Source organism: Fopius arisanus, unplaced genomic scaffold, assembly GCF_000806365.1.
Source record: "Fopius arisanus strain USDA-PBARC FA_bdor unplaced genomic scaffold, ASM80636v1 scaffold00020, whole genome shotgun sequence".
NCBI lineage: Eukaryota > Metazoa > Arthropoda > Insecta > Hymenoptera > Braconidae > Fopius > Fopius arisanus.
This window is the reverse complement of record NW_011887759.1, coordinates 927,086-940,857: the sequence shown is the minus strand read 5'-3', so window position 1 is coordinate 940,857 and position 13,772 is coordinate 927,086. Positions and strand designations below refer to the sequence as shown.

The following is a 13,772-nucleotide window of genomic DNA, read 5'->3' as shown; positions in this document are numbered from 1 at the left end:
GAGTGGGTAAAAAATATGATTAATATCTTTGGGAATGTATATTTTTTCAATTTCTTAAAAATATGAAAAATATATGAATTTAATACGTTAAGATAAATATAAATTTTTATACTGTTGAAAAAATTTTTTGTAAAAATCTTTCTTCGCGGATAAAAATTTCAAGGAATTGTTGACAGTGTAATTAAATATCGGAATAAATGAAAATAAGTCTGTGCAGGTACATATGTACTCTGCAGTGTCATAAAAATATAAATTTTCATTGGTAAAAAGGATAAACCGAGGGGAAAAAAAGTTGAAACGGAGCAATCGTTGGGCTTTGAACACTGGCAATCGTTGTTGGTTATTGCCTGACACCCCTGTAGTTTATTTTTCCCATCAACTTTATTTTTCTTCATTTTATTTCACCGAGTTTTTCCTCTCTCACTTTAAAGTCCTCGACAATCATCTGCGCGATTGGACCATTGCTCTGTCTCCATCGACCTCACCCGCTCTTATTTCGATACGATTGTAAGTATCGAACTCTCATCCCACCTGCGCTACTTCCGGTTGTGCAGCATCAGAACAATGGAAAAAGGGAGTGAAAAAGACATCAGGGGCTTTTCCTCATTTTCCCAGCAGTGAGACTTGAGTGAGTATTGTAAATTAATAATGAATTATTTAAATGGACAGGTAGAGGTTTTTTTTTTCCAACGACTCCTGGGGAATCTGGAGAAAAGTTGTCACTCCAAATACCTCATGAATTACGAGATCACATTGTTGTGGGATTTAAGCGATGCTCCATCAGTTTCTACTTCACTTTTTCATTTTCATTTTGTTGTCGTTCTCATTGTGGACTTCTTTTCGAATGATTTATAATGCATTTGTATGTGGGTCTCATTTGTGAAAGATGCAGTAGATGCAGTTCATTTTGCGTTATTCTAGCCCTACCCTCCCCCGAGGATCTTTCAGTTTGTGTGCTCTATTGTCTAGAATATTCGTCCGTCAAGTGCTTCCGCAGGCATTTTTAGCAGTTGTGTATATTTCTCTTCTAGATACATGTTCCATCATTTTTTTCCCCTGCGCTTTGTGCCCACTGGATTTTTCATTTTATACTTGACGTTGTGTTCTCGTCATTGCTGTCTTCTCACCAAAAAACCATATCTTCTGTATTTCATCCAAGTCACACGGAGGATTATAGTCCTCTCTGTCGTGGACTCGTAAAATTTTAAAGAAGATTGCCTTGAATCCGAACGTTTTAGGAGCCACCGCGAGAGAGCTCACGACATCAAACGAGAGGGAAATAAAAGATAGTTCGAATGAGGTATGCGGGGTAATGGAAATCAATAAATAAGCATGAAGGAATTATTGAGAAGTTTACGTACAGTACGCACATCGTCTTAGTCACCAGTTTATTAATTCAGCACTCAAGTGGTATTTTCGAATTTAACATTTTATTCACTGATCGATTCACCTCGAAATGGATTCCACGATTTTATTGCAGTCGATTCAATTTCATGGGCACGAATAAATTCGATAAAAATGACGTATCCATTCTGTAATTCTGGAGCGAAAAGTGGCTACGGAAAATTTTGGGGAAGTATTGGGAAATATTTTCTGAGCATTTCGTCATTTCATTTAGTCACTTTCTTCTCAATTAATTCCTTACTGAATTAATCTGGTGAAAATTCAGTTTTGCCGCAAGTCGAAGGTCAATATTGTGCTTCAAAGTCTCGGCGGTGGTTTCTTAATCGACAAATTATAATCGTTCAATGCGTCATCTTATCTGTTTTCTATTCACGTTCGTATTGAAACCTATCTAATTTTCCTGATGAAATTTCTGCCAAAAATTTTGCTTCTGAAACTGATTTTGATGCGAGGTTGATGCGGCTATCGATACAACAGAAAATGGGATGAATTACGCATCTTTGGGATTTTCAGGACGAATAATGTATTATTGCAACGATGGAGGACCATCGGTGAATTCTGTCTGGGAATCCCAAAGAGGCAATTGATTGAAAAAATATTTAACCAAAATGATGTTCACGAGAGGTTCGAACGCGTGTTTCACTGGGTACTCACCTCCGTAGTTCGGCCTTACTCTTTTATCATAACTAATGGAAAAGGAATCGAGGATCGCTGAGATGTTGACATCGCCCAACATGCTGCCACCAACAGCACTGAAACAACCAAAAATATTTCATTTAAATCATTGATACAACGGAATTCAATTCAATATATAAACGATGGTAAAACGCCGAGTTGTCAAGCTGCAAATGAAGCGATTTATACTGAAATAGAAACGTCCATCAAAAACGTTCGTCAACCCCACTCGATATTTTTCCAAACTCTTTCAAATACTCCACTCCATGACGTACTCTGTTCAAGTAAAAACTGTTAAAAATCCAGTGAACTCAATTTTTTTTTCAATTTCTATTTGAAAATTGCGAAATTCCCCATACAAAGAGATGAAGAAGGAAAAACTACATACTTAATTGAATCTAAGTTGAGATTTTGTTAAATATCTCCCAATAACGAATGATTTAAGGATGAAATATCAAAAGAATTTCTGAGAAATAAAATGAGCTGTAAAAATCCCATCAATTCCCACGTCAAGTCAATTGTTTCCGAGATGAATGGTTAATTAATAAAAATGTTAAATTGACCCAATTTTACTTAACGACTTTACTAAATTCCATGTCAGTTGATTATCCTGAAATTCGTAAAGATTCGAAGCGTTGAATTTGGCAATTTCCAGCCAAATGGAGGCGTAAAACAATGTACTTAATGGCGGCATTAAAAACTGCTTACCCCTCCCCTGGAAGCATTATCCCCAATCAAACCACCGGGGCTACTGTCCCCCAAATGGCGTCCTACTCGAGGCTAATTTCCAGACTGGCGCGTTTGCTTTGAGCCTCAAAAGAGTCTGTGGCCGCAATATCAAAACAAAAGGCAAAGAACCGGCGAACATTAACAAAAATAAGAGACCCCAGCGAAAGGGTAATAGGCCAATTGAGGCAGGTCCCTTTGGAGTTACTCTTTCAGACTTAATTGAGTCCCGAAAAATAGTTGAAAAAATGTCCAAATGAGAGGAATGCATACTTATATCATAAAGCATAGCCAGAGAAATACTGGATAACGAGGGGAAAAATGAAGACTAAACGAGGAATGGGGAGAAGCCGTGCCAAAATCGGCGGTGGTGTGCCATAAATTACGTATCCTTCCACCCTCGTAATATATACGAGCCTCAGGGCACGGGGCATATGTTTCCCAAGGCTTTTCAAGTCAAAACGCAGTGAAAATTCATGAGTATAATTAATGATGGTTACGATAACGAATAGCTAGTTATATCAGTCCCCCTCGCACACCCCTTGGAATAAAAAATTTCTAAATGCCTTTAATTGAAAATTTTATCCCGTTCTCCTCCTCGCAATCATTGATATGTTGAAGGTAAAAAGAATAATTGGATGAGAGTTTTCGAGTCGACGAGACAACTCAATGAGCGCAAAAACTAATTAACTGACTTTATTAGAAGAATATCCGCGTGAACGTCCTCATAAATCCTCGATTCTCCTTTTCCTCTGGCTCTCCAGTACTCTCAAACCCCTGAGCTCTTACTCACCCGTTGGTATCCAACGACAAAACTAATTAAACTACTCCATTAGTATAAAATCCACAATCCCCCGCAAAATCCTCAGTCTCCCTACCTTCCGTGGTTTTATAACACTCAACCGTCAAACCCACCTCGCTTATTTTCCTCCATTATTCTATTCTGCATTCTGCTGTCAGTTCGATTAAAATTCACCGTCGCCCAGGAGTCGCTCGATAACTCAAACTCATCGGTGTCCCGAGGAATAAGAATTGTTCGACTGCTCGAGAGCACTCGATATACGCTCAAGAATACTCAAGATCACTCGGTAGAAAATATAAATTCTTCAGAACGCATAATTACCACTCTAATTAATGATGACTGCGGTAAAGTTAAGAGTAACAGAAACGCATTTGGTTATTTCTACTCGTTGAATATCTCAGGGTGTCTTCTTCAACGTCTCCATCCGTCGAGTCGGAAATCAATCGATGGGGTCTAATGAGATTCGGCTCGCCGCTGGCGGTTCGCTCGGTAATTGCTTTAGAATCCATGGGAATCAAACCGAATGAGACAAGCTCTAGGGTATCTTGCCCCTTAGATTTCTCTCGGTTTTTCTCGGTTATTCCCGCTTTTTCTCCTTCAAACAAATCCCTCGGTGCGGATGCCCCCTTTGGAGGCTCATGCAACAGATGCCATTCGGCAGGCAAAATAAATAAGTGTTTCAAGAGGCTTTTCCAGAGGGCGTGGAGGATGGTGTTGCTTGAAATGTTGCACCACGAAGGACACACTTGAGTGTCGATATACACCTGACACTTGTTGGGGACTGAAGTGAGACAGGGGAGCCTCTCTAGAATTGCATAATGAAGGCACGGAGTGGTATATCCGAGGAAGCCTCTTGACGCTGTACAACGACGCTCCAGGGTAAATATTAGTCGATTGAGTGGGAGTAGTTAATCGAGTGTCGAGAGGGCTCTACCCTGGCTGTTGCCTCAGTACTCCACACTGGATACACATGACGGCAAGACAATTCTTGTTGTTTATCATCAATGTTTTCTTGATCTTCATTTGGCAAGCCAATGACACCCAGAGGAATGAGATTACCTCCAGGCGGCATGCTCCCACTTGCTAATTACAATTCGTTTGTTGCGCCACTATTTTACTTATTCACTGATGCAGTAGTGAGACACACTGCCCGAGGGTGGAAATTTTTTATTTTCTAATGCAGTGTAATCCTCATATTTTTTCAGTTTTTTGGATTTTGTGTTATGCCTCTCCAGTATCACGTAAGATCGAATAAAAATTAATGGTCTATAAATTGAGAGAAGGAAATTATGGTGAGTGTAGGTTAATTAAAAGGAATGATGACCGAGAATTAATTTACAATTCCATCTATTTGAGTATTTTATTTTGATGGGTTGTTGAAAAGAGAATGGTTAGCCATTTTCAAGGAAAAATGAAAATATTCGATGTAAGTACACACGGGTTGAGCATCTTTTTTGATCGGACCAGGTGAATTTCAATAAGCGTGGAATGGAATGCCTCATGCTAACGATAATGTTAATAGTTTGCGCAGCTCTTTCGTCTTTCATTTAATTTAGCGCCGGGTTGAGGTGTCTTTGCAATTCAAATATCTTGATGATAAAAAAAAAGTACAATTTCCACAATCACGTCTGAGTCACTATCTCTCGGACGAGTTTTCTTCGCTGGAGCTTTCATCAGTGGTTCAAACTCAGAAAATCCCCGGTGGCTGTGGGGTGTGAGCCCTCGTTATAAAACGAAAGCACCTCCGTGTCAGACGACCTCGTAAAACTTGATGGCCGACTGACTGCGGGGTTGAACGGGTGTTTTTACCTCACCAGCATCATCATACAAGAGAAGAAAGGAAAAAAAAACCGATGATGGAGAATAAAAGACGTCGGGCTTCGAAGCGGTTCAATAAACCGGCCATAATTAGTTTCCCAAATGTTCCGTGTGGTCCGCAGATAATTTTAGACAAGTTTGCTGACTTGGAATTAACGCCGTTCAGTATAACAATTTCACCTTTCCCCTCGTTATTCCTTGTCCGTTGCTGACCCATCCTTTGACAAAACCCTTTGCGCGGAAAAAAGTTGCCGATAGGAAAAGGTCAGGGTGATTGTGATTTTACTCATAGCAAGTACCGCGTCAATTTTTAAAAAAAGAATTTCTCTATCTAAAGTTTCTATGTGAAATTGAAAAATTTTGAGAACTTTACTTGCTTTGAGACGTTTATTGCGCTATTACCGATACTTGCCTCCCGACGATCAGAGAAGATCGCACCAGACTGCTCTAGACAAAACGAGGCGGACCTTTAAGCCCTCCCGAATCACCCCAGCTTCTCGAAATTACATCGCCAAAGTGCATAACCCAGATAACTGGATACTTTACTTGTATCGAGGAGAAACCGATCATCTCAAGATATCCCGGATCAAAGGGTAACCAACTCCTCCCTCACGGCTGCAACATTGCTCTTTCCTCCTTATTTTCCACCCCCTCTGTAACTAGAAAGTTGTTGCAGTAATAGGATCTGTCCTGAGCTCCTTACGGAATCGAAGCGAACCGACCGTAATCCCCTGAGCTTTTTAATCCTGAAGAAAACTTGAGTTTCACCGGATGCCAGAGCTTGAGACCTCTGCATCTCACCCTCCGTTTTCTTCATGAGATGAGAATAAAAAAGAGCAGCAGAAGAAGGAAACAAGAAGCAGCAATGGAAGTGTCCGTTTGAGACAAAGTTGCATTTTTTCTCATACCCCTCTACAGGCGTTCCAGTCACTCTCGTCCTTTGACGACGAGGGACAGGAGGTGGAATGATCGTGTCAGGGGAAGAATAATCATTTGAACTTGTGCTTGCCAAGAATTCCCCGAGATTTCAAGTATAATTTATTCCCTTCTGCAGGGCACACTCGACTTCATCCTCAGAGAGACGCTCGCCTTTGACTTGTAAAATTCTCATCAGATATCAATGTTAAAGCATAAGATGTGCGCAATTATTATAACAATTCTTCGAGGAAGTACATCTGGCATGCATCCAAATGTTATCTGACCGATTTATTGACAACAGATAACAATTTTTAAAATTTTATTTATTTCTACCATCGACTCGCATCTGTGGATGGAATCGTTAATTACGGTGAAAGCCTTTCTCGGGGAAAAAATCGTTATCGTTAACTAATGCTTTACTTTCCCCGAATGATCCCGAGATATTTACCCCCAATTTTGCATTCTCAACAAGCACACCCATCGATCTTGCCCCTCTAAAGCTCGTGGGGGTGGCATATCGATTTATTTTTTTCCCTCTTTTAGATTTTTTTTCCGCTTCTTCTCTCTACCCTCATCCGCTTGCCGGATTACGGGTCTCGAGACGAATCGATCGTGAATAATTCATGATAAATAAAATAGCCGAGGAAAAAAAAGGAATCGAGTGAGTGAGATATTGAGACTTTACTTGGGTCTACGGGTTTGCCTATTGAAAAATCGGGCATGAGAGGCAAAATAGAGCAAAACGAGTATTTCGCTATTTTATTTCACTGGTTTTTTTCTTTTTCTTTTTTTTTTCGCTGGGTGTACGTAAAAGATTCCTCTGGCACGATTCGTGGGGTTTTCAGGGTATTTTTCTAGGCGATGTATGTTAATTTTTCAACGAGATGGGAGCAGGACAGCAACTCGCAAACACAACCGGATGAGGAGGAATACGAGAATAGAAAGTAAATAAACAAGTGAGAGGGATGGGAAAAATTCACTATAAATTCCTCGGTACTTCCGGTCAGTGCGCGTATATGTTTCCTCTGCGTCGATCCTCGGGTGAACTAAAAGTTTACTTTAGAATGGGAAATAAAAATTTTGTAGGGAATAAACAGACGGATGCGGGGTGAGCGGGAGGACAGATACCGGAGGTTTTTCGCATTTGATAAATCCTACACTGGTTAATTATTTCACCCATCCATGCCGAGGAAAAAAAAATAGAGCACTCTGGTTTTCCTTCTTCAGCCAGTTCTACTCTATGATAATTTTTTTGTCCGGTAGGAAAAATCGTATATAGTGACACCTGGGAGTGAAACAAGACTTCTTGCAAAATTTGATAATTTATACGAATTATTAATTATTTTTCATTTACATGAAAAAAAATAATTCATTTGTTGTAGAATGGGAGTAACAAAGGGCCTCTATCTTCTTCCTCCCATTATTAAGTGATCAACGATTTTTTAAATCCTCGACGGAATAATGTCTGCAGTGACACACTCTCAACTATTTCTTTCTCATCGACTGAGTGTCGGGCTGGTCTCCTCTTAAGAGCCATAAAATTCGGATTCATTGCCGTTCGATTTCTCCTTATCGTAACGAGCAATCTATCGTGTCGTTTCGCGTTCAGAACCAATCGAGGGGCTATCCTCGCAGAGTTGGAATACTTCCACCTGACGTAACGAGATCCAACCACTCGTCGATAAGGCCAATCATTGACCTCCTGATGTGATTTATCTGGAGATAAAATTGAAGCAGTGAAGATTGCAGAGAATTTCTCAGGTGACTACCGTCGTTTTTCCGTCAATTTTACAACGTTGATGAAAATTCAGGATAGGTGTACTCAAATTTCCTATAATTTCTCAATAAAAATTTAATGAAATTTCCTCTTTTTAATTCAGTTGATTTCATATACGAAATTACAGGAAATCTTGAGATTTTCAACAAAATATTCTCTATAGAACTAAAAAAATCAAAAAATATTTGTCACTATATTATTACAAAAATTTCTGTATCTTCCACAGCTCCGGAGACATCTGCGAAAAAATCACCGGAAGGTAAATTAACTCGCATCGTTCTACCTCATGATTACAGAAACGATTGACATATTTATTAAACCATCGGTTCCACATTTTTTATCAACAATTCCAACGGAATAAAAAATTGGGTATCAAATGTGTGGCATAACTCGTCGACCCGTGTTAGAGTACATCACTTCAGTTCTTTCTATTATCATTATTGGGGATACTTTTACGACGTGGGGGAACCACGTGCAGTCAGCCATCTGTTCCGATGAATCGCACCAACTCCGAACCATCTTTTCTGAAAACTTTTCTATCTCGCGTATTTCATCACATCCAATACTTGCCCCGTATTCCTGCCCTCCTTGCGCATCCCACTGTCTCCGGTCCTGCCCTTTCGATAATCGATCAACCATCTCGATCATATATCACTCCCCACCAAATATCCAAGTATCCGTAATTGTTGGATCGTTTATAAAACTTATTTTTCCTTTTTCACTGACACCCATACCCCTCATTTTCCCTCTCGAGATGATCAATAACAGAATTACGGAGAAGTTACGCCACACTGTGTCAGATTCTGTTCTCACCTTGTATTAAAAAAGTGAGGGGTGGAATGTGGGTGGTGGAAAAATGGAGGAAGGTGAGCATTAGGCTGAAAGAAGAGGCAGAGAAAATAACTGGAGAAAATTGTTTCCGTGAATTTGAGAAATGTCGAGGATGGAAATACCGTACACCAAGATGAAATTCTATGAAATTTCCTATTCTATCTCTACCTAAAATACATTCATCTTTTTAAATTCTCCAAATACGACATTTCCCTCGCCTAGCCAAAACTCATCCAATTGCCCAATTTTTTTAATTTCATTGGTAAACTAAATTTTATTGACAACTGAAGGGATGGTGGGGAGAGAAAAAAAGAGGAAGGGACTAAAAGGCTTTGTCCTACATGTGATCTCGTCTACGGCTGCAGTGCACACGTTGGAGTGGTGGGGAAAGGAAGGGTAGTTGCTATCGTTTGGGGTGTAATCTTCGTCGAAACGATTCGACCATTTCCACGAACGTTAAGAAGAGCCCGGTAAATCGGGATCGATTACCATGTCTCCTTTCGTCACCGATATCACGGAATCTAAGGCCTTCTAAACCCCTGGAAAGCCGCCTGGTACCACCAGGTACCCCTCAAACCCAAACAATACAATAAGATTCGGTGTGTTCCATTGAAAATAACGGGTAAAACTAGCACGTCGTTATTGTCATTGGTGGGATTGGAATTTCGGGTGGAATTATTTACACGCGAATAAAAAATTCTAGTATATTCCATTTTCAATGTTGTAGATGATTTTTGTGATTTTTCAACAATACTTAGAAAATAGAGAAAAAGAAATTCTGAAGTCGAAGTATTTTTCAGAATTTCATTAGATTTTATTTTGTTATTTTATAATATTTCATTTGCAGAATATTTCTTGTAGATTCTAGGAATGCAATTGGAGAATTTGAAGACAGTACCTTTAACTTTTTAACATTAATATAAAAAATCTTATAAATACTGAAAATATGGAATCGAAGTCGATGAAAAAGAAAAATGAGAGAAAACCGAGAGAAAAAACCTCACATCTCCGAACGGGACTGGCGGATATTGAAAAACTGTCATTTATCACACCGTTCAATTATACTCCATCCTAGAAGATATAATTTTTCCCTCTCAATATTTTCCATCGCCACCAGTCTTGTTCTTCTCAAAGTATGCCAAATTATTCTCCATAATTTCCTAGAAAAGATATCCAATTTCCCTCAATTGCACGAACAAATAGATTTTGTCCATGGAGATGTTACCTAGAAAATCGTGAACATCGCCCGGAAAATTGCATGGCAAACAGTGTACGATGGTGGTATAGGGTTTCCTATGTATTTCTTCAGTGTCTGATGCCTTACACAGGCCCTCCTGTCTCCCTGTTTGTCCTCCCCATTCGCTCTGCTGCTCCTAAAATTGCAAACACCACTCCTTCCCTCATCACCAACTCTCTCCACCCCTTACCGAGTCCAATGCCACTCTTCATATATTATTCAAATCTAAACGCCAATATTTACTACCCTGTCTTGCGCCTGCCCAATAATAAACACAGATCTTCATAACACATAACCACCCTGAGGGGCTTTGACGCTCCAGTCCAGGGCATACGACCAATTATCGCCGCTAATAAAATCGAATAATCAATCACAAGATCAACCGCCGTATGTTGACTCTGTGGATTTGACTAGTTCAATCAGTTCACATCCTATAGTCCTTATGAGAATTCTCGCCAAAATATTCCGATGGCCTATTGAAAAAATATAAAATTTCTGGCGCTATCAATTTCTAGGGTAATTATAATTATAATATTATACTTTAATATATAATTTATAATTTAATTTTATAATTTTAATTTAATTTTATATTATAATTTAATTATACACCCCACCTCATTCACATGTAGGAAAAAATATTCAGTTGTAATACAGAGACTGGTACAATATAAATGCCAATATTAAATTTTGTAAGTTTGAAAGTCTCGACAGTTAAAAAAAATAGTTTTTTCCGTGTTACTGAAAAAATTATAAAATCCCAGAATTCGAAGAGCAGAAAGATGAGAATAGACTCATTTATTTAAATATTTATTTTATAATATAAGCCCATGTGTACTTGCTGCGTCGGGCACCGATGTTATTGGGGGATTGGAATTTCGGGAAAATTTGGGGTGAATGTACTTTTATATTTATTTCACAACAGTCTAATCCATTGTTTTCGAACTTGGTTTAGCCACAGAATTTCCCATTGTGTAGTGTATCTTCGTAATAACTCGATATAATACAAACACCTTCGATCAGATGACCGACGCTCCCAAGGTGTAAACAAAATGAATTCGCTGTGAATAAATCTACTCTACTAAATACGTCAAATCGAATGAGGTACGCTAAAAAAAACACCACCAATACCAAATTCCACTTTTATTCCTTTTTTTTTCGGAAGAATCCTTTTATTTTTTCAATGGGTTCCTATAGTATGTGAATGAAATTCCAGTGGTATTGTGACGCAATAAAAATTTATGAAATTTGGCACAGAGAATTGATAGAAAAATTTTTAATGGTCTCTGCCATACACGTTTAAAGTGAAAGAAAAGTGGGTTTTTGTGAACTAACTATCACAACACAATAGATTTCGGAATACGTTATAGCCCCTGAACGATGGATTTTACAGTATCTAAACGAAAGTTTTTACACGGATATAAATAAAAACAAACGAAAAATGCTATTTGATGTGACCCAATAATTCCCGTATCATAACAGTGATCCATTGAAAATTTTATTGCCGTCTTTATTGCCCTATTTTTCGGCCTACTCCATACACCTCGCAAACCAATCCATGAGGAAATTGCCTTTTTCAATTACTGTTGAATCGCCACTCCGAAAAAATTCAAGTATTAAATTAGTGTAATGCAGCATCCCCATATTACAAGTACACGACTGATCAACTCTTCATAAAAAATAATCTCAACTCTCCCACTTCGACATTTGAATTTGAGTCGTTAATTTCCCCAATTGCGGAGGCGCATTCCCGCGAATTCAATTAGTAAGTAAAAGGAGAATAGCGGTAATTGAATTAACAAATTCTTCAGCATTTGAAGAGAAATTGTTTCCATTGTACGCGAGTACTTCATTATCATCAGCTCCCATTCACATTTATTTATTCCCCCCCTTTTTTTTCGTCACGAAAAGAGAGAGAAATCCCGACTGTTACATTTCAGCGGCGAAACGGTTTTACCTTCTCTCGTTCTCTTATTCTCTAGAGTCTTCACGTTAGACGAGATAATTAACGAGATTGTAGATACACGGTTACAGAGAACAACGACAAGCCCTGTACAGCGGATTTACTATTGGTATATGTACAGACGACATTTACCGAGGCACTTTAAAACGAACAAAGTCCTCATTATCATTATTACTACCTCCTAGGGTAGACTAGGGGAGGCTTATCTTGTAAGCACGCGATCGTCGAGCTGTTCAGATAGTAGCGGTGGGCTCTATCGTCACTTCACGCGAATTCCATACTCCAATAAACGAAACAAAAAGCTTTTCATTAATTCGATGGTGCAGTGAAGATGTAGATTCAACCCTGCATTGATGACTAATACTCTCTGAAATTTCATAACCACGAATATACCTTATAGAAATTCTCATTACAGTAGATGCAAATTAACAAGATATTTCGTAATAACACCCTGTCAACTGATCACTCCCCCATTAACCGATTGTTTCATGTTTCAATTACTCTCCAGTGATGATTTTTTAATTGAGATTCAAATAACGATAAAAATCCTTCGGTTGTCCAAGCATCGGAGTTTAGCGTCAGTCACTGAGGCATTTACCAGAGCCTTCAACCCGTGAAATACATGACAACAAAGAGGATGAAAAAAAAAAGGACAGCGGTGGTTGAAAAATAAAAAGAAGGGATTTTCCCGGGTATAGACCAGGGGGTAAGCAAGAGCAAGAGAGAGCGGCCTCGCGTGCTCACCTGTCCGTGAACACCGGATCGGGGTTAGGGAACAGGAGAGCGATGGCAAAGATAGCCCGAGTAGCGGTGATAATGGAGTACAATTACAAGAATGCCGACGGTCTACGGCCCCTTGTCGTCGTCCTGGTTGACATTTACCTCACTCTCACTGGCCCACTGCACCCCCTGCACCCCCTGCACCCACTGTACCCCCTGACTACAGCTATATCACTTTTCTCCAGTTTAACAAGTCTCTCATCGCTGCCCCTGTCCTTCCAGCCGTCCAACCCGTCGCACACCCTCCCTTCAGTGGGGTATAATCGATCGGAAAGCTTCGAGTGAGACAGGGTGTATAACCACTCTATGTGTGTTAGGAGGGGTACTCACTGGGTCAGCCGGATTCAATGTCACTGCACGCGGCGTGGCGACGGTTGCTCTATACCTGTCTCTCATCGATTGCCACAGCAGAGGGCGCACACACCAAGTGCCAACTATTTGCTATAAGAGACTCAATCACTCGATTCATTGAAATAACCCCGATTTGACACTGAGTATAATGGTAGAGAATAGTTACCATACAGGTGAGAAATAGCAATTCATGCTATGAGGGCTGAAAAGTATTTGGGGCACGGATTGTATCAGAATCTGCGCCGAAAATGCCGATTGTAATCAAATATGTCGCGAAAATGGTTGTCAATACTGTGCGGTATATGCTAGTATTTGTCACTTGGCGCTACCTAATCTCGTTCTTTTCAGACCTAGGCCTAAAAAAAATTATCATTTTCACAGCAATGGAAGTGTATTGTAATTATTATTATACCACTTGGACCAACAGCTTGCTGCTGATAATATTCAGTGGACCAGGAGAATCAGCTCTTGTCCGTGATTCGCGATTTATGAT

The 13,772-nt window shown here is 39.5% G+C and overlaps 1 protein-coding gene across 3 annotated transcripts in view; it reads right to left on the bottom strand.

Moving 5' to 3' along the window:
- Rdl (Resistant to dieldrin) overlaps positions 1-13,772 on the bottom strand; it is a 96,515-nt gene that overhangs the window by 55,310 nt on the left and 27,433 nt on the right. For all 3 annotated transcript variants that reach the window (XM_011301113.1, XM_011301114.1, XM_011301115.1), the window contains exon 3: positions 2,059-2,156. In XM_011301113.1, the coding sequence (XP_011299415.1) occupies positions 2,059-2,156 (98 nt within the window). The remainder of the gene's footprint in view (positions 1-2,058; positions 2,157-13,772) is intronic.